The sequence below is a fragment of the Mugil cephalus genome, chromosome 21 (assembly GCF_022458985.1).
Source record: "Mugil cephalus isolate CIBA_MC_2020 chromosome 21, CIBA_Mcephalus_1.1, whole genome shotgun sequence".
NCBI lineage: Eukaryota > Metazoa > Chordata > Actinopteri > Mugiliformes > Mugilidae > Mugil > Mugil cephalus.
In genome coordinates this window covers 18,260,485-18,281,370 of record NC_061790.1, presented here as the reverse complement: position 1 = coordinate 18,281,370, position 20,886 = coordinate 18,260,485, and the positions used below count along the sequence as shown (strand labels likewise).

The window sequence follows — 20,886 nt, the reverse complement described above, 5'->3', positions numbered from 1 at the left end:
GTTAGAATCTGTGTTTGTTAATTTTTCAAGAAGTATGACAAAGACTGCTTCTTGCTATCTATAAATCATTTATTGAGATATAGAAAATAATTTGTGTAGCTACACAGTTCCTCCTTTGTCCAACTAAGCTTTCCAAAGAGGGCAAAGTTTCCAACACAAATGCGTTGTAACCAAAACTACAGAACGAATGTGACTGGTCACCTATCGTTGAGGAGGAGCCTTCCCATTAATGAACCAGCTGGTTGGACCGCCGCTTCTTCTGTATTCTCCAATCAGGAGACAGCAACTGTAGACCTAATCAAAGAAAGAGACCATCCCTCTCCCAAGTTTGATCTCCTCTGATCTTTCTATCCTGACTGTAGTAAAATTTACTGTGGCATTTCTACCTGGAATATTGTCCAAGGACGAGTCACGCTGGGAAAACACTGTGCAGATTATAACATGTTCAATGTTAGCCCACGCTATGTGTTTTAACTGGACCATCCCTCACAGCCAGAACCTACAACTTCTCTGCTCACATTCTATTTCTATGATACCCACCACCAGCCTTCAGTGATTGTTCCCACAAATGGACTTTTCGTTCTTTGTCGTTTTAATTTCTGTCTGATATCATTCAAGCTGAGACACTCAGACACACACAACCATGCTTCAGCGTAAAACAGGCAGAGCATTAAATACTGGTAGTGCATGGATGGAGTTAGCTCTTCCTGTCATCCTTTCAACAACTGCTTCTCCATCTTCTCCGCTGGTAGGATCCAAAGACTCCAGTGAGTCGTTGCACCAGACTGGCAGCGGTTCATTACGTGTGCGGAAATACTTCACTGAAGATGAAGCCCATTCTACTGGGACATGTCAGTCCTGAAATACAACACTCATCTGAAAAGACATCCACTAATGCTAACGGAGGAACGATCCAACTCCTCCCGACAACAGTCAGTTAATAACTTCACCAAATGCCCCGTGGGAAGAAGGAGGCTGCAAATTTTAAAAATAAAAAAATGAGAGATACAGATACAGAAATACAGCATTTATTTGAACCAGGCTACATTAGCCCGTCTTCCAGCATGCCGTGGAGTACTATTAAATGTTATTGATGGTGCTGAGTTGCAGCCTGTTTTTATACAGGCTATACATATCTGCAGCACACAGCAGCATATGTATTCAGGTCAAGAGTATGGATTCCATTGTTGCAAAGCATTATTTTTACTGTGTTTTTATTAGGAACCTCAACAGAGACTAGTTGCCGATTTAAACATCCCACAATCACTGTTGCAGCTTACTGAATTTCATTTCCCTCATCTCTGCTTTTATTTCCTTTTAATGTAGCGAGATTCACATTCTTTGTAGAAATATGCTACTGTGGAGGAGCTACAAAATGTATAGTCATCATAGTCGGTGATATGAAGGCAGCAGAGCTAACCTTGTGATGATGCAGTTGCCTGGAGGATACAGTCTCTGAATTATGGCCGTGGTTTAACACCCTGCACTGACTGGGGAATTGTGGGTTAGTGAGGTATATGAGTATTACTCTCCCTATACCACTTATGAGGCTTTGACAAAGCCGCTGAACCCATAACTGCTCCAGTTAGGTCACCCAGTAGCTGATAATAAAGCTGTGACTGTGCTGGACAGTCTCCAGGTAGAAGATCAGAGGGATACCACAAAGTGCATCGCTTAAAAATGAGAAAAGAGCTTTAAAATAAATCTGCAACCCACCTACCCGCTCTCAGTGCTCCGAATTGCGCATCTTTAAACCAGGTCAATTAGAAAAGATGGACTGATACAGTGGAGTGTGACGTAAAAAGGGTGGACATAGTGACAGACGGTTGCTCTGGAAGGGATTTGTGTGTGTGTGTGTGTGTGTGTGTGTGTGTGTGTGTGTGTGCATGTGTGTGTGTGTGTGTGTGTGTAGAAGGAGGAGAGCTGACAAGCTTTCCATTCAGGGACTGCCAGCACAAATGTTCATAACCTACACAGAACAGACAAAGAGGACAATCGATGCTTGGGGAGTGTGACACACAGGTATGTTTTATCATGTTGAAAATCCTCCCAGCTCGTACTGTATCTGCTACCTGCTAGTCCCACTCCTGTAAAGACATCGCTCACTGAGTTCTCCTTGCAGGTATAATAATGTGATGTTGGAGCGGCAGCGAAGCTCAGGAACATGCCAACTCTGCACTGGGCTTCCTCCCTCCCCCTACACAGCCGCGGTCGCCTTCTATCCTACCTCCAGTTTTTATTCTACCCCTTTGCTCGTCTGCTCTGTCTCTATGGAATAAAGCTCTTTTCATGTGGTTGAGTGGTGGGAGAAACCCAGAAGGGTCTCTCTCTCTCTCTCTCTCTCTCTCTCTCACTCTCCTGCACAACTTTTAATCCTTCAGGGGGTTGGCAATGTACAGCATCTGCAGATTCATGAAACATGCACTGCTTCGTTCTGAAGTGTAAGCGCTGCAGCATGTTCACACACCACCTACATCAATTATTAATGCTATGCATTTGTGTTTCCAAGGCTATTTATAAATAACAACAAGGGAGGGAAAGTCAAGGAAAAAGGGACACGGTGCATTTCAAAGACATAAGGATGCAACAGAAAACAACAGAACAACTGAAAAATGTATAGTACCAATCAGGCATAACATTATGACCACCTTCCCAATATTGTGCAGGCCTCCCTTCTGTCTCCAAAACAGTTGTGACTCATGAGAATGGATATGTACCTTCTGAGAGTGTCCTGTGGTGTCTGGTAACAGAATGTTGTTAGTGGGGGCCTTTGGGTCCTGTGGGTTGAGTAGAGGAGCCTCTGTGGATCATTCCACAGATACTTGATCAGTTTAGGATCTAGTGAATTTGGAGGCCAGTTCAACACCTTGTGATGCTCTTCATGCTTTTTTAGTTGTTCCCAAAGTATTTCTGTGTGTGTCTGTGTCAGGCTGCATCCTGCATGGCACTGTCATCGCTATAGGGTGGGGTTGTCTGGTGTGGTCTGGTCTAGGTGGGTGCTACATGTGACAGTGTGGTCGATGTTATTTACTTCTACTGACAGTGTTCATAATGTTATGCCTGATCAGCAAGAGCTGCACTTTGAGCACTTAATCATTGCTGCTATCCTCTCGCAAATACATTTAGACATCTACTCTGCACTTCATTGGTATTAATATTCTCACTAGAATACCACTTATTTGAATTTGAAAATATGAGTTAAGGGTGTAAATTCCAATCTCAGGTCACCATGCTTTTTGTTTTTCATTGCTATGGAATGAAACAGCTTTCATTAAAAAACGCTCAAAAGTCAACAAATTTTAGTTTATAAACATGCATGTGACAAATAAATCTTATCTTTCTTATCTTATATTTTCAGATGACTGGGATGCTGAAATATATGCCAGTAGGTTTTTTGTTTGTTTGTTTGTTTGTTTTTTATCAAACAAATAAAAAAATAATAAATGTGACAAAACCTTAACCTCAGAACAACTCAAGTCAACTTAAGTATATTAATTATAAGATAATTAGAAAATGGTTAGTGTGGCATGACAAGACATTAATTTGGATTACATTATGGGGCGTGTTTCAACCAATACAGAGAAAAAAAATATACCTCTGAATGCAATTAGTTAACCCTACAACCAATCAGAGCATCAGATCCCAACCAATGCCATAATCACTGTTTACGGGGCGTTAAAACGATTTATTGTCAATATCTTTTTTAACAACAGAACTGATAGTGGACTTTTCTCCAACAGCCCATCCAAAGTATGATTGGCCTGTCAGATCTTTGCTGGAGCATAATCAGTTCCCAATGGAGCAACTCCAGACCAGCGTTATGCTACAGAAATGTAGTCGACCGGGGAGTTTGGCCAAGCTAGGATTCTGTTTATTGTAGTGTAATTTCAAATTCCTCCATATTTGTGGGAAACTGTCTCAAATGCATTCTATAGGACTGTTGACCCCCAATAACAATGGCTAACAAAACAAATACAACCAAACCCACGTTGTTTATTTATTTTTTTACTTGTTATAGTTTTACTGTCATTAACTACGTATGTTTCGGGTAGCTTTAGGCAGGCAGGACTGGACCAAAGGGGACTTGAACACAGCCACATCCAACCCGTACTGACCAGAACGCAACAGTTCCAATTAAACCGTGCAGAAATTGGTGCGACATTGCTTGCTGAGTGGACGCATGAAGACTTTTTAGTCACCTTTAAACTTGTAAGTACTTTAAATAACAGATGCCGTTATTGTTATTCTGAGCTTTTCGTTTTAGCCTACTAATGATACGTTAGGGAGAGCAGGGCATGATAGACAGTTAATGACACCCACTTTGGGTTAAGTGGGCTTGCTATGAGCAGTTGAGAACTCATTAGAGTCTGGTCTGTAGGGAACAGTGGAGTCGAAGAAAAATCAATCACTGATATCCACTACTGAACCATCATTAAGCAAACCATGCAGATTTTGTCCTCAAGTTACATTAATAGGCAGTTGAAATAGTTCTGTCTTATTAGGATTTCTGGCGAATGAATTGGAGGTGGCTAAAGTTAGCCAAAAGTGGATGAAAAAAGTCTTTCTGTGGAGATTAATGATCATTACAGAAGCTGAAGTGAATAAAAAACCTGAATTTGGGAACAAAAGGTCTGTGTTCTTGTTCTTGACGTAATTGGGTGGCGCGTGTGTCTTTGTCCATTTTGGGAAGATTTAATCGTATCTGTCAAGCAACGAAGAAATGACAACACCTGCTATGAACATCAGCATGAATCCAGCCCTTTAAGATGTGCTGTCATGCAGGAGGGAGGGTGCATTCGTTAGCTGTCACTTCTCCACATGTTATTGATGGAGCGGGGATAGGAATAGAATCGTAAAGCCTCATTATTTGTAGGTATTTTGGGAATACGAATGACACCTCTGTGATGTTCCTTCCGCTGACTGTGAGCTATTTTTAGGCGGGCAGGTGTGCTTGTTTGGATTTCAGAGTAGTTTAGTGGTGTCGGAATATTATAATATTAGCTGACATTCAATATTAAACAAAGTTACAGTGGGAGACCGTCCACCAAAGTAGTTATGATGTGCATAAAGAGGATGTTGAGGCAGATGGATGGGCTCACAGAGCACTGTCACTTTTGCATGTCTCAAATTTATAGCCAAGGTTATTTTTAACTATGATGATTTCATAACCTTAACTGCATGTTTACATTTTAATCTGGATGAGGAAGGAATGCTTTTTGTTTTTCACATTTTGCAACAACTGGCCAGAGTAATATCCCCGAACTGGTCAACACATGGCAAAGATGGCGGAGAAAGGAGAAACACAGGGCAAGAAAAGTTTTATTGAAAATTTATTGGACTGGCCTAGAGTTTACATGGATTTAACAAAATGGGCATTAACCCAAATAAAGGACAGACCTTACCTAGAGCTATGCTATTTTCCATTATGGAATCTACTCCAGCAAATAGAAAACTGTCACAGAAGACTACAAGCGACAAACCAGTAACCAGATCAGACTACATGTGAATGGGAGGAAGTGACAGAGGTGCAAAAGTCAACACAATGCCTGTCACAACTGTGCTTTCATCTCATATATACTTCTTATTAGTGGCACAACACTTGGCTTATGGGCCGCAGTGTCAGGCAGCATGGTGGAAGGCCTTTGATCCTCAACTTTGCCAGTGAGAGACACAAACTCTTCAAAATTCAAGGCTTGAAGCCCTTTAGACATCTGCTCCATGTTTAAGAGTTTCACATTCAGCAACTTGGTGATCAGGCCCATGACAAAAGAAATAAAGAAGTACAGGCACTTAAGATTTATATGTGAAGAGTCACAGTGGGATGAAAGACTCATGCTCCACAGAAACATATTTGTGAGTAAGAACAAATGTACTCATCTGTCAAAATAGCATCCTGATGCAAAGAAGTTGCCCATGTACAATTCTTCTAACATCAGCTCATCACTACACAACACTTTTTTCTCTATGCGTAAATGGACTTTTACTGAAATCAAACAGTAGATGTTGATGATACCCAGATAAGCAGCTCTGTCTGACATATTCTAATGGCTGTATCAGTATGTACTTAAAGGCCCGCTTAACATACTGTCAGCTGGGCATCCATGTGAGAGCTAGGAACAGATTCTGTAGAAACAAGGATCAAATTGTGGCAAGGTAACTGATTTGTCCTCGGCTTCTTTAAGCTTCATACTGGGAGTAAAACTAACTCTGCCATGATCACAGTAGCCCTCACCTGGTGCACGGCTCTAGCCAACAAACCTAAAAGTCTCAACGGACTGCGCTAAATGACATCTAAAGGAGCGGCTTCAAGATTGTTCTTGTTAATAGAACTTGGGACTTGAGATAATGTAGTACTCTGCTATTTCATGCAAATCCTTCTTTCTACAGTGATCCAGTTAACTTATATATATATATATATCTTTACAGACTTCCACACGCTTCCCCGCAGGCTGCCTAGCCCAGACTACCTACTTATCTTCTGGAGCATGCTGGACTTGGGGTGGCATGAAAGGTTTGACTACCCCCAATAGAGAATGTAATTACGAGAAAGGCAAAATACCAAAAGAGTCCTCGACAGAAGAGCGTTCAGCTATGCTAAGGCTCAGCTGAACACTCTTCTGTTGTAACTGGGAAGTTGAGGAACACTAAACCACTAACAAACAGCAGCAACAATATCCGCAGTAGTCACTGGAGAATATCTTAACGCCCTATCTTTCTTGTACCGCAGACAAGCCCCTAAGATGTTACATCCCTGCTTTAGTTCCATTGGACGAGGGAAGAAACATTTAAAAATTGACCTATTTTCAAAATGAAATAAATCAGATGCTAGTGCGGTAGCTGTAAGAATGACAGCAGAAAATAGAACTCTTGCAAGCAAACTAGAAACACTGTCCTTCCTGATCAAAGGAGAAATGCACAAACACACACAGCTCAGAAATGGTCCCCACTGGTCCTGGGTTGTAGTCTCTACCCACTTTATACCATCACCTGATAAAGGAAATGGAGACAGCTGTAGAGACATACTGTAGATGCCGTACTTTGTTTGCCGCCTGAAGCTATTTTCATCATTGTGCATGATGTTGCATCTGTTCTACAGTCTTCTTCACTGGTTTGTACCTGCCAAACAGTTATTTGTGCAGTTTTGTCTTCTATCCTCATATATTTTTGTCCATCTCTTTCTTTTCTGTCTCTCTAACCATCCAGTCTCAAGTAAATAGACCCCCTCCATATGAGTTGGGTTCTGCTTCCGATCGAAAAGGAGATTTCTGTTGCAGTTGTTGCTTTTATGCTTGCTCTGGGGTTTCAGGCTCTGTGATCTGTAAAGCATCCAGGAATGAAAAAAAATGTGCTAGATAACAAATTGCTCAAATTGCACCACCAATTGGACCGATCAAGCGTAACAGTATAAAGTAAAGTGACTCATCAGAGAATGGACATATTCTTCTGAAGGTGTGCTGTGGTGTCTGGCAACGTAATGTTGTTAGTGGGGGTCTTTGGGTTCTATGGGTTGAGAGGAGGGGCCTCTTTGGTCGATCATCCCACAGATACTTGATCAGTTTGGGATTTAGTGAATTTGATTAAGATTGTCAATGTGATTTACTTCACCTGTCAGTGGTTTTAATGTTGTGGCTGATTGTCGTACAATGACACTTTAAGCTTCCAAATCAAGGGTACAATCAAATCAAAAATGTAATTCTAGTTGTGGAAAGTTCTGGCACATAACTTATAGATGAAGACATGATAAGGGATGGGCATCGATAAGATTTTATTGATACCAGGGCCATTATTGATTCTGCTTATCGATCTAGTTCTTTATCGATTCCCTTATCAACTCCTCCTGTGAATGTTTGAAAAAGTAGGCGTTCGTGGTTGTTTCTAAACAAGAGAGTTTTTGTAAGAAAATAAATAGGAAATTGGTCACTGGATCCTCACTTGCACTGCTTTGCTGAGACTTAGCAGCAGCTGCACTTGTTGACTGGAGATTGTCGAAAACATGGCACTCTTGGTATTTAATGATAAATGCTTCAGCATGTTGCTGGTGTTGCCATCCTTGCTTGATATCACGGTGCTGCCTAGGTGGCACGTTGCGCTGTTACAGTCCCTTCTGTTGAAGTGAAGCCACCATTTCAGTCTCTCTGCCATAGCGTGATGACAAGGGTGTCATCACATGAGCGTCGTGTGATGTGAATGACGTTCTTCTATAAAATCTTCTTTTGTTTTATGGCGGTTGTCAAACAGCTTATACCACCACCATGTGGACTGGGATGTAAAGATTCGGCACAAAAAGACTAGATAAGGGGGACCGACAAGAATGAAGGCTAATGATATTGATGAATTGAACCAGTTGCCCATCACTAGATGTAATTATACCCATTTATCTCATTCGATATTTTCATTAAATTTCACTGATCCATTGTGGGATGGCCTTGTTCAGAAAAGCATTAATTTACTATATGTACTACATATATTACTATATGTTACTATATGTCCTGCAAAAATACTCAGGATTAAGGGACAGGATTTTGTTATTTTAGGATAAAGCCAGTCATTAAGTTAAGCTAGCATATCAATAATTCATGTCATGCAACTCAGTTTAAGTGTCAATTCTTTCAGCTGAGTAATTTTAAGTGAAAAAGAAGAATTGCTTCATACTAGGACATGTTGCTACACAGAAATAAACTTGACAAACCTAGCAAAACAATGACATCCTAGCCAGTCAGTAGCCACACTTTCAAAGTTCAATTTGGATTTGTTCATTTATATTTTGGTGATAATGGTTTCGTGCCACTTGAGTCTGATCATTGTGGATGTGATTTTTTTTAGTGTACATATGGTCACATGGGAAACTGGCCTTATTTGAGTGTGTGTGCATTTGTCCATCCCAGTGTAAGGGCCGTCTAGAGAGCAGTATGTGAGTGCAAGTCTCTGTGGAGGCGCTGATGAATGGCTCTGATTAGAAGTGAGGACGACATCAGTGCATTAGGAGGACCCTGCAGGATTACAGCGCGTTGCCAACATTTGAGAAACAGTCATTCAGGCAGAAAATGACTTTCATAACTGTCACATCATCCACTTTGACCAGAGGCGTGGACTTACTGTGACACAGGCAGCTCAACTTCAACTTGTGACTTCCCTCAGACTAGAGCCCTCTGACACAAAAATATATGACACTGTCCATCAAGCCTAAAGATTAATCAGTGTGTTATTGAACTCACTTGATGTAAAGCTCACTGTCTACACACACTACACCACACACACTTGTGTCCACCAATAAGAGTGCATCCACGAGGCCACTAGAGCGGTTGCAGGTTGCCTGCATTTAAACTCAGTGCTAGAGGTGGAGCCGAACCCGAATACGGTATTTGTAAAGGCATGAATAACGTGTTTTTTACAAATACTTATTTTGAACAAATAATTTTTTGTATTCAAGAAAAAGAAAAGCATCCTACCACAAAGCTGCCTTTCCTCATGTGACCACAGTGGATATTTTTGTGCCTGCATGACATTCAGGAGTCAGGGTGAAAAGTCTCAACTCTGTAACAGAGAAGGCTCTGACTGGACGAAACACAAATTAACTGCATCATTATTTTTGTCAAATACATTTTTTTTTATTTTTATGTTAACTTGGTTGTAGAGGTAGCATATAACTTTTGGGAAGCGGAGTTTGACTGGGAGATTATTTCATTACGTTCCATTAGTATTGAGACACCTGCAGTCAGGTTCTCTCATGTTAGCTTTCATCTTAGTTAGCATTTGTTAGCTTGGTAATTCAGACTATTGTCTACTGGTAAATTGTAAATGGTCACTTTACAGTCAAAGACAAATCTACCCATGCGCTCACATATGCACACACACTAGTGCCACACACTTGGAGCAACTGGAGGTTCAGTGTCTTGCTCAAGGACACTTCGACATGTGGCACATTCCAGGATTGAACCGCTAACCGCTCTACCTAGTGAGCCACAGTCTCCCTTACTGTCACCCACGGGCACCAAGTCATCATCACAGTCATGTTCTCCCATTTAAATCAGCCTAAATCACCAATATTAGCTGAATTTTACTGAACACATCAACCAATATTGCACATACATCCATAATGATTTATAATGTCTAATTAAAGAATACTTATTTTTACACATGCACATCCTAAATTAGAAGTGTAATTTAAAAAACTGGACTGTTACACTCTGAACTTTTGTATTTTATTCGAATGCTTTTTTCCCTCAACAAATACAACTACAAATAATTGGATTCTTTGCACACCCCTAGTCAGTACTTACAAATGCAAATCTGTCACTGATAGATGACAAGCAGTAATCAAAGTTTCTTTTGCTCGATAAAACGTATTTATTAGGCCTGTCATCAATCAAAAGAATAGACGATTTTTAATGTTTTCAATCTACCTTTAAGGGATAATTTTCAAGTTTTTATTGCTCTTATCAACCCTTGGAGCAGAAATATGATTGTCCAGGATATTGTTTTCAGACGTCTCTGTAGCAATTCTTCCAGTTGCCTGACCCAGTGGTAACTTTGCCTTATTTCTTCTCTGCTACTTCTTTTTGGGATTGTTGGCAGTTATGACATTACAGGGTTTGTTACTGCCCACCCACAGGCTATAAATATTTACTACGACGTCACTTCAGCCTCAGCTTGCTTTCCATTGAGTTGTTGTGATCTTAAGCAGTTCCTGATTTCCAAAACTATGGCCGGGCCGGGGTAATATTAATAATATTAATAAAAAAATATTTTAAAAGGAATTTAGGCATTACTAACACTTTAACTTTGACATCACTGATATTTATACACTGACATTACTGTGACTGAATACAACCAGTATTTGATTATGACAAGTTGAAAAATGTTCATTATGAGAAGCCCGACAGAGTATTTTCAACAGAAAAATTAAATGATAAACAAAAATATAACAACTTACTTCTCTGGCTGGCTTTTTTAGTTTTTTGGCATAGTTTCAGTATAATTCAGGACTGTCGTTCACTTTGGCTCTCTATTCTCTCGCTCTCTTTTTTTTTAGCAGATTTGTTTGACCTTGTCAATAGCTTAACAATCTGCTGTGTTCACCACCTAGTTGCCACACTGCTGTTGTATGACTGCAGTTTCGTGTTGAGCATGCGTGCGCAGTGCGGTCATTTAGGGGCTTTTATGCTGAAAACATTCCCCTCCTGCTGCTGAAAATGATGGCATGGGGGAAGTAAAATGCACAATAAATCTCCATAAAATGGAAAAGACCCACAGATTCAGCTGGTAATTCCTTTAACGGTGTCACTTTGTTTCATTTTGCTGTCATAAACATTTTGATCGAGTTTCGGGAGCTTTAAAGTGGGTGTGCTGTCAGCTTGCTGTGATTGGTTAGCCCTGGTATGTGTTCAGATTTTTGTCATGTATATCTGTTATGTAGATGATGAATGGGCCATATGAGACAATTAATAAGAAGATGCACGTTTTAACAGAAATCCTACACAAGATGTTACTGGTAAAAGGCAAGCCTGATTATTATTACAGTATTTTAATGCACTGTTTGGCCTTTGATCATCAATGCTTGCTATGGAAATATCACCAAATATCTTGGACGTTTAAGTTAAAACCATATTGTTGTTGACTATTTGCACTGTAGTGTAACTTTGAGATAAGACGTTACTTAACTCGTTTGCATCTTGTGAACAGCACAAGATGCTAACACAGTCATGTCAAAGAACATTAAGAGTTGGGTGCATGAATGTATTGTTTGCTGCAAGAGAATGGTAAATAGTCTTGTATTCATATAACAATCTGCTAATCCTGTGGTTCGTGGACAACCAGCACAACCTACCAAGCCACACCCAGAACAGAAGACGAAGAGTGAAGCTTTATGTACTACTGTTAAAATGGCTGTTGAAATTTGGATTTATAAAACTTTACTTCATGTTTTATAAATCCAAATTTCAACAGCCCTTTTAACAGTACTGTCTTTATACAAAAGCTATTAACATTTTATGGCATAGGTCTTCAACGGGGGGTCTGCAGAGCTACTGCATGGGAGTCTCAAGATCTTTGATTGATTAGACTTTTTTTTCCCACAACTCCACAAATTTAAATTTCTTTAAATAGACATTAACATGAATCCAGCATATTTTTGAAAAGGGATAAGGATAGCTCGATCTTGAATGCAATGTATATTTATAAATACACAAGGCCACATTTAAAATAGAACACATATAGTAGGTAGGGGGTCCCTACTTCATCTCTCTATCAGTTTGGGGTCCTTGGCCTGAAAAATGCTGAAGACCCCTGGCTTAATATGTAGAGCGTGTTGTCCACGAACCAGAGGGTTAGCAGTTTGATCCCTACTAGACAACATGTCCTTCGGTGAGAAGACATTGAATTCAAGACACTGAACCCCAAGTTACCCACAGTGCTTGGAATTGGTCTATTAATATGTAGTTGTGTGAACGAATGGGTAGATGTGCCACTTTGACTGCAAAGCAGAAAATGTCTATAAATAAAAGATGACAGAAGACCTCGAGAAAACACTATGAATAATAGTCATAAGAGAAGCTACAGTGACCTTCTGTCCTCTGAACATAGACTGTCCTTGAATACTTGGAATCCAGTCAGAAGCTAAATACAATGTGGTCCATGTGTGGTCTTTTATGAAGTCCTTCCAGAGATGAGGAGTTACTTTTCTTGTAGGAGAAGAGAATAAGTATGTAATATTTTGTCACCCACTTTAAACCTGGAAGTCATAAAAAAAAATTATGCTACAGCATCCTCTGTGTACAAATGAGCATTCTGGTATAAGAAGTGCATATGAAAGCTATGGCATAACACAGTATATCTGCACTGCTATACAACTGAATGGCTTAATTAAAAAAGACCTCTCAGAATTACACATTAACATTTAACATAATACCAAAATGTCTTGGGGCACTCCATGACGGGGCCAACAACTATGAGCTCGTTGACACCAATGTTTTGTGTTTACAATAGAGGCCTTTTGTAAAGGCTACTCCAGCTCAGCTGATACTTGGCTACAATAGGAGGATGTGTATCTCAAGTCCTTAGCAATGGAGGCTGCTCTGAAGAATGGCTGTTTGGAAGCCAGAAATGCTGGTAATTCCAAGAGGTGATTTATTCAGTGACAGTGCACAGATATCAGTTCTGTAGCGGTCTAATAAGCAGGCTTAAAGCTTTGTCATTTAAATCAGCAAATACATCCAAGCAGTCAAACTCCTGAGAGTCAAAGGGAGCAAAATAACAACAAATAAGACTGCTGCATCTTTTTCTCACGAGGCCTGTTTGGCAGACCGGTGAATGAGGTTTGACTCATGCCAAGAAATTATTCAGGTGTAGCGGTAGAGACTGTACATGCCCTAGTTTTTATGCTACTTTTTCAGTGCAGTTGCTCCAACTGTAAGAGTTACTGGCTGGAATTTCAGTCTCTACTAAAGCAGAATTCTGGGTCAACAGTAATGATGGCCCCAACACTTACACAGCCAGATCAAGGTTTGACTTCCTTTGTACACAGACTGGGAAGAGACCATGACAGTGGTTACCACTGTAAACCCAAGAGTATACAAATAGTATTTATAGCGTAACAGACATGAGGTAATCCTAATCCCGAGCAGTAATTGATTTTCCAGTGATCAGATGTTCATTACGAGATGTTGGACTAGGACAAGGTTTAATCCTCCTCGCAGGGTGGCCACAGATTAACTGTTACCTTGTGGCCATTGGATTCTATGCAAATTATTTAAGGCATTTGAAACACACCAACACAATGAAAGAGGGAAGTAGTAATGGTTTTAAAGTGGCTCCTTTTACCGTATATTATGATGAACCCTTGTATTCCTAGTTTCAAAGATCCGTCTACACCAACGTTATATGTCAAAATGTTATTGTTGTTGGACGATTCTGAGAAACGGAGTGCATAGAATTATGGCTGATTGACTGACATTCAGTAGACCAGTGGCAGGGTAGTAATCCAAAGCAGTAGTCAGGGGTACATCAGTGGCAAAATTGGTCCCAGCTTCCTTCTGACCCTACAGCTACTCATGCAGGTTAAACCAGCCATGACCTAACAGAGATAGATACTAATATTAGAGTAGGGTTCTGACTAGGGCAAAAAATAAAAAAACACACTTCACACAATAGGTACAAAAACAACACTTCTTTTTGTGGATGGAACAAAAAAAAAAAAAAAAAAACAGTGAGTGTGCCGTAGCGCGTAGGTGCATTTTAACTTTTACAATGCATTAGCCACTTTTAATTAAGGCTTTTTTAAATTTTGGACCTCAAGAGTGCCTTGGTCACCTTTTTATTTGTTTTAAACACAGTGATGTAAAATTATATTGGGCATTTATGAAGCTTGGAGTGTGGTGGAGTTCATGGAGTGTGATGCTCCAGTAACACGTGCAAAGAATGAAGTATGAGCAGGAGGTTAATCGGGAGGTCTTTGTCATGGATGACTAATCCCATGGAACCTGGATGTTTCAGTATCTCAGTCTAATTAATCAATAATAAAACGATGTTGATACAGAGCTTCCAAGAGCATGTAAATGAGAGATTAATGTAGATACCTGGGTAGACACTTTACAGGAAACAAGAAGTTAGTGTTGGACTTCTTAAGTGATGTAGTAATGACACAGGTTCCCGTATACTTATGAATGACTTATTTAGCCTAAACAATTATTGTTCTCTGACCCTAGCAAATCATTTTTATGTCTAAACCTCACCAAACCGTAACAATATTGTGAACTAATGAAATGAACTACTGAATAGTCTGCTTTTATTCATGTGTGAGGGACAGCTCAGAATTACTGAATTCTAAAGAGTTTTTTTTTTTTTTTTTTTTTTCATGTAATGGACCGTACCCATGTCATTTACAGCACATACTTTAAAATTTCAGTGGTGATTTGTAACAACTTTGGATGAAATGTCCTCCTTCAAAAGGACTAATGCAAAAAATAAAGTGTTAAAAATGAGGGGTATTTGGTAATAGATACAAAAACAACACTGTTAAGTTCAGGAAAAGATTGTGGGTTAGGTTAAAATAAGTAAAAGAAAGAGTACCTTTGTCCTAGTGGTTCAAATAATAACCACACAGTTATCCTGGTGGAAAATGTCACCAGAGGTTGACTGTTAACATAATTTGCATGTTATCAAAAGTAGTATTATAGCTATAGGCTGTGGTAAGGTTTAAGAAAACAATAATGGTTTGGCTTTATTTATTATTTGTGCATCTTTTTTTATTGTCAATAATGAACATATGGCTACAGTTATGGAATGATCGTGGTTAAAAGATGACTTGCTCCTTTTCTCACGTCATAATTAGGCTCCTAAGACCAACAGAACAGTGTCACTTAAAAGTAGGCTCCAGAAAATGTTGCATGACAACTAGGATCACTTACAATAGTTTTACTCTCAAACAGGATATATCATTGAAAATAACACATACTCACAATTTAGTTTAGAGGAGTGTGAAGCAACAAAGAGCGTGATTCAGTGTGGCAATGAGGGCCCAATGGTCAATATGTAAAATCAAATATGGTGCAAGATTTCTTGCTCCCAGCCCCCCACCTGACCAATGTGCTGCTAGGCAGAAGTGAAGCCAGTAGTGCCTCAGGTGGCCAGATCAGGGGAGATGAAGCTTTGGTATTAAAAAAATAAATAAAATTGAGAAATGACTCAAGGTCATTTATGAGAAAATACAGCCTGTCTGCCATCACTGACGATGCCCATCAGAATGAATGGACATCTGTGTGACATATTTTTCATAAGCACTAAAATACCACTCATTCACATTCAGTCCAATTAAGTTTACTCATGTAAAAATAATCAAGGTTTAATATACTGTTGCACGATAAAAAGAACAAAAAGCTGCGTGAGCTCATCTCCGTGATCTTTTTCTAGAATGCCACACTAAATAAAAACGTTTCAAATATCCAATTAAACATAAATTATGAGAGAGCATGGTGATGGCTTTGGCTTTGGAGTCCTGTATCTCTGAATGACCTTAGACTGGCAGGCTAGGGTAGTTTACAAAACAAATAAAAATAAAATGACAGAGTTCTGCCTTGCCCGAACACCCCCTCACGCCACCCTGCCTGTCCAGCCTGTATAAACCACTCAGCGTCAGCCACAACACAAGCTGGGTTTGCCCCATTCACGAACACTGACTCATTCCTGCAAGTGCTGTTGGTCACTCAGCCACCTGCAGGCACATTTTACAACTCTCATGTTGCCTGTTGCCTCCACAGTTCCTAAAATAACCAGGCACCATCAGCCCCCACTACCACCACCATCCTCCCCCTCTCTCCCCGCGCCACATGGTTACAGTTAAGTACATAAATCAGGCGCCACCGCTGGTGTGAGAGCCGCCGTAGACGCAGACGGAGGCGCACATGCACACCACACCGCCGCGGCTCGTCGCTGCTACTGCAGCCGGTGCGGCGAAGGAGACTCGCGGCTTTCTCTCCATCCCACGGAGGCGCAATGGCTTGAGAGCACACGACACGGACTCGATTGCCCGGTGCACGATGGTGTTTCTGACTGTCCGCCTGTCTGCGTGCGTCCGCCCGTGTTGCCGCGAATTGCTGCAGTGCTGTTTTTCCAGGTGTTGCGAATGTGCGTGTGCGCGCGTGTGTGTGTAAATGTGCGTGCATGGCGGCGGCGGCGGCGGTGGTGGTGGTGTTGTAGCCTGGTGTAATTCTCCCTATACGAATTGTGCTAAGCCGGGGAACGGAGTCTGATGTCACATGTGCTTCATCGGAGGAGACGGGGCATCTGCGAGCTGGATTTTGTGGAGGATGCTGCGGCAAGTGATACACAGAGGGCTCAAGGCTTCATTCTACTGGCTGGGCTTATTCGTTAGCAGGCACCCCGTTTTCTTCCTCACCGTCCCCGCAGTCCTCACCATCATTTTCGGATCTACAGTGCTTAGCCGATTCAAGCCGGAGACGGACCTGGAAGTGCTGGTCGCCCCGACTCACAGCCTCGCCAAGATCGAGCGGAGTCTTGCCAACAGCCTGTTTCCCATCGACCAGTCGAAGCACAAGCTATACTCGGATTTGCACACCCCGGGCAGATATGGCAGGCTGATCCTGCTGGCCAAGTCCGGGGGGAACATCCTGGAGCTGGCCGACCACGTCCTACAAGTCCACAAGCAGGTGTTGGATTTGCGCGTCAATTACAAGGGATTCAATTACACCTTCGCGCACCTCTGCATCCTGAGCCACAGGGACAAGCGCTGCCTCTTGGATGATATCATCACTATCTTCGAAGACATTAGACAGGCTGTGCTTTCCAACAGCACCTTCCATAAGGTGCCCGTGAGCTACCCAAACACAACATTAAAGGTGAGATGTTATTGCATGCTTGTCAGCCAGGCCCCTGCACACTATCTTCCCCAAGAAATCTCTCCCACAGAGCCGTGGTGACAGTGCACCAGTAGCAGCAGCAGTCAGCATGTGCATAGCTGTATCAGGCTGGCCCTCGGAGCTTGCCATAATTTCTGAATGAACACGGTGGGCTTGTGTTCGCTCAGGCTGTGATGTGGGGTTGCAGATTGCTACATATATCAGCCAGCGAGGGAACCCTCTCCATTACACAGACAGCCGGCTTTACAGTTTTCACCCTCCCTTGTTGGTGCAGGTGAATTGATTGGCTGCATATAGCCTCTGACTGCTCTGCTCTGTTCCTCCACACTCATTCACACACAACACACACACACAGGGATACCCTGTGTTTTTTTTTTCTTTTTTTTTTTTTGATGCAGTGTCTCCCTTTTGCCTCCTCCTGGCTGCACATGCAGCATGACATGGCTACAGCGGCTAGTAGTCTTCAAGGTGTCCTGCACATCTGTATCTTCATCTGTTTCATCTGAGTGAGATCACCCTGTCAGTTCCCACATACAGCCTTGTAGCAACATGTCAGGATGCAGCGCTTGGACACACGCAGGGATACATTCATTTTCAGAAGGCCCACAGTTACACGAGGTGCAGATGTGCTATGCAGGAGGAGCATGGTGCCTCTTATCAGGTCTTTACGCTTTTCACCTGAAAATCTGTTGCACATTGGTGTTGTTTGCAACAGTAATGTTTGCTCAGCTGAAAACGAAGGCAAGTGCAGTGTCAAGGTTACAGCTTCTCATTGCATGATGTGTCCTTTTTGTAAACCTATGAAGAGTTTTATCAGCTCGTTGTGCGGCCTTAGCAGAATATGACCTTAGTCACTGTAATGACCATCTTATTCAACACCAGTTGATTAGATTGGGAGGAAGGTGCCACCGCTCACTTGGATTTTCTCCGTCCACTGCACACTGTGGGCTCAGGCTGACATAAGTGCAAATTCAGAGTATGGCATGCCTGGTCTCCGGTATGGAAGGTTGTTACTTCCTCTGAGCGCTGCCATAGCACAGTGAGGTACAGTATCTGTGCAGCGGAGTGGTGAGGCCACCCACCGTCCTGTTGCAGACTGTTTGGTTCCTGATAATCAGTAGGAGGGACATGTGGAGCATTCCTCTTTTGTAGGATAAATATTCAACATGGTTTTTGAATTTCTGAACTCTCCCTTCAATAATCCAATTTATTCAATTGTGGCTCTGTGATTCTCTATGCTTCGTCACTGGGTTGACTCAAAAACACATTTCTGGTTTGAAATTATTATTTTTTTCTTCTCTAAAATGCGTTATTTGAACTTCGGCATTGCCTTACTGGGTTGTCATTAAGGTCATAAAATATTCGTTATTTTAGGGGGTTAAAGGTACAGTTAGTAATTTAGGAACAATTGTTTCCCATGTTCCACTGTAATGTTTCATTGACCCCAGCCATGGCAACTCAAGACCACTGATGGGTTAAAAAAGTGATTTTTGTGCCTTTTAACCGATAACAGAAAAAAAATAGTTCTACAACCAATCACTTTATTGTGAACAAATTCAACATCATGATGCTCAGATGACTACGTTAGTCTTACCCATCTGTCCACCACTGCATAAAGCCCACCCACACATTTTCATAATGCAACTGCAGTACATCAGCACCTTTAACAAGTGTCAGTATTTGGGAAAAAATAGAGAATATTCCCTGCTTCCTGTTTCTCAGATGAGCTCTTATGACACCTTTTTAGTCACAAATGATAGGAGATGGGGTGGGTATTGGCATGCACTTACTAGTCACAATACATGATTGCGATATTATGATATTGCAATATTCTACATAGATCACTGAGAAATTTTAAATGCAGCTTAAAATACAAGTTGCATACATGTAGGTTAGATGACAGTGATAATTCACTGGACAAACTGAGTCAAATGATCAATTTCCAATTTATTGCACAGAATAAGTGGATCAAGGTTCTTGCGACTTAAATGTCAAATACGTCAAAGTACAATTGTTTCCCTAAAAAAAATGTATGTCACTATTTGAACACTCCACGAAACAGATGCGAAAAATAAAATTCATATGTATACATTGACATTGCATAAGCAGTGTCGTTTGCTTCGGATCAGCATGTTTCAGCAGCTGCGGCCACTGCTGCGCTAATAGCTCTTTGGGATCTCGTTAGATGAGTTTGCAAGTTGGTTTTGTTCAGTGAATATCTATCTGGAGTGTAACACAGTTTGCAAACTGCACGCTCTTTGTCCAGCTTATTAGTTCCTTCTTCCATTTGCCTCCAAATGTCAGCTTTGAATTTTGATGGCGTTTCCATGCACACTTCTGCTGCTTGCCTGTCCACTTCTTCAACTGTCTCACTAAATGCTGCGCAGGTGCAGAAGTGATTGACAATTGGCCTTTCTTTATCTTTTAAAATCAACATTAAGACATTCAAAATCGATATTGTATCAGAATAAAATGTATTGCGATGTATTGCCATATCAATATTTTTTCCCACCCCTAACAGGAAATTGAAATATCTTTGGATTTTCGACAAACAACCTTCATAAATACTTTATAAATACACATTCTGACTTACATCACTTTGTAAAAATAAGGCTATGAACCGCAGTATTTTTCTCTTGAACCTCGACATGGACTCCTTCCTCTCTGGCTGCTCGTGCTCTATCGCTCACTCTGCTCCTCCTTTTCTCTGCCTGCCAGTCTGATTAGCTGTCTGAGCTAATTCATTTACCTGATTTCTTATGCCTTACCCTGCACTTTGATGTCACATCTTGGGGTTTATTTCTGTGCTTGTTATATAGATGTAGTCTTTGTTTGGGGGAAAAAAAAGTCCTACATTTTGCTGAGCTGAACTTTAGCTCTATTCCCAGGAGAAAATGCCTAAAATATAGTCTTTGTTTTGCTCTGTCTGCTCTATTTTCAGTTTTTACGCTGTCAGAGAAATAAAAATACATTAATGACTCTAAGACAGTCATTCCAGCATTAGAACCTGTTAAGTTGAAATGGTTAGAGTGGGAGTCAATTGTAAATTTATACAATAAGCCACGTGAAAAATACATACATTACAGCACATCTAATACCCGATGGTTCATTAGAGCTTGTGGGTTGATAGCTGAAGTGCCAAAGTTGCTACAGCAACAGACTGGACATATGTCGGCACTGTTTAGTGACTGTCTGCTGATAGTCATTAAAGCCCAAATCTGACTTCTCCTAAATGTCAGTTTGTTTTGAGTCATACAGATGTAAACTGCTGTTTTCTAGCTGCTCAAATGTTACAGATTAAGAGCTGTACTGTCCTCACCAAAAGTCATTGAATAAGTTATTTAAACTAGTATAATTACTTTCATTATCAGTATAATTACTTTCATTATCAGTACTGCTTTCTGTTCATTTTTTTCATCCAGTTTCCTGTTTGGCCCTAGGTGAGGTCTTAAAGTTTGGTGTTTTTTTCAACAGTTCAAACCCTAAAGCCCAATAGATAGGGAAAATTTAACTA

The 20,886-nt window shown here is 40.9% G+C and overlaps 1 protein-coding gene across 1 annotated transcript in view; it reads left to right on the top strand.

The window, feature by feature from the left end:
• The first annotated feature begins 14,910 nt into the window (after positions 1 to 14,910).
• ptchd4 (patched domain containing 4) overlaps positions 14,911 to 20,886 on the top strand; it is a 40,632-nt gene continuing 34,656 nt past the window's right edge. The window contains exon 1 of the mRNA XM_047574495.1: positions 14,911 to 17,351. Within this exon, the coding sequence (XP_047430451.1) occupies positions 16,752 to 17,351 (600 nt within the window). The 5' untranslated portion in view covers positions 14,911 to 16,751. The remainder of the gene's footprint in view (positions 17,352 to 20,886) is intronic.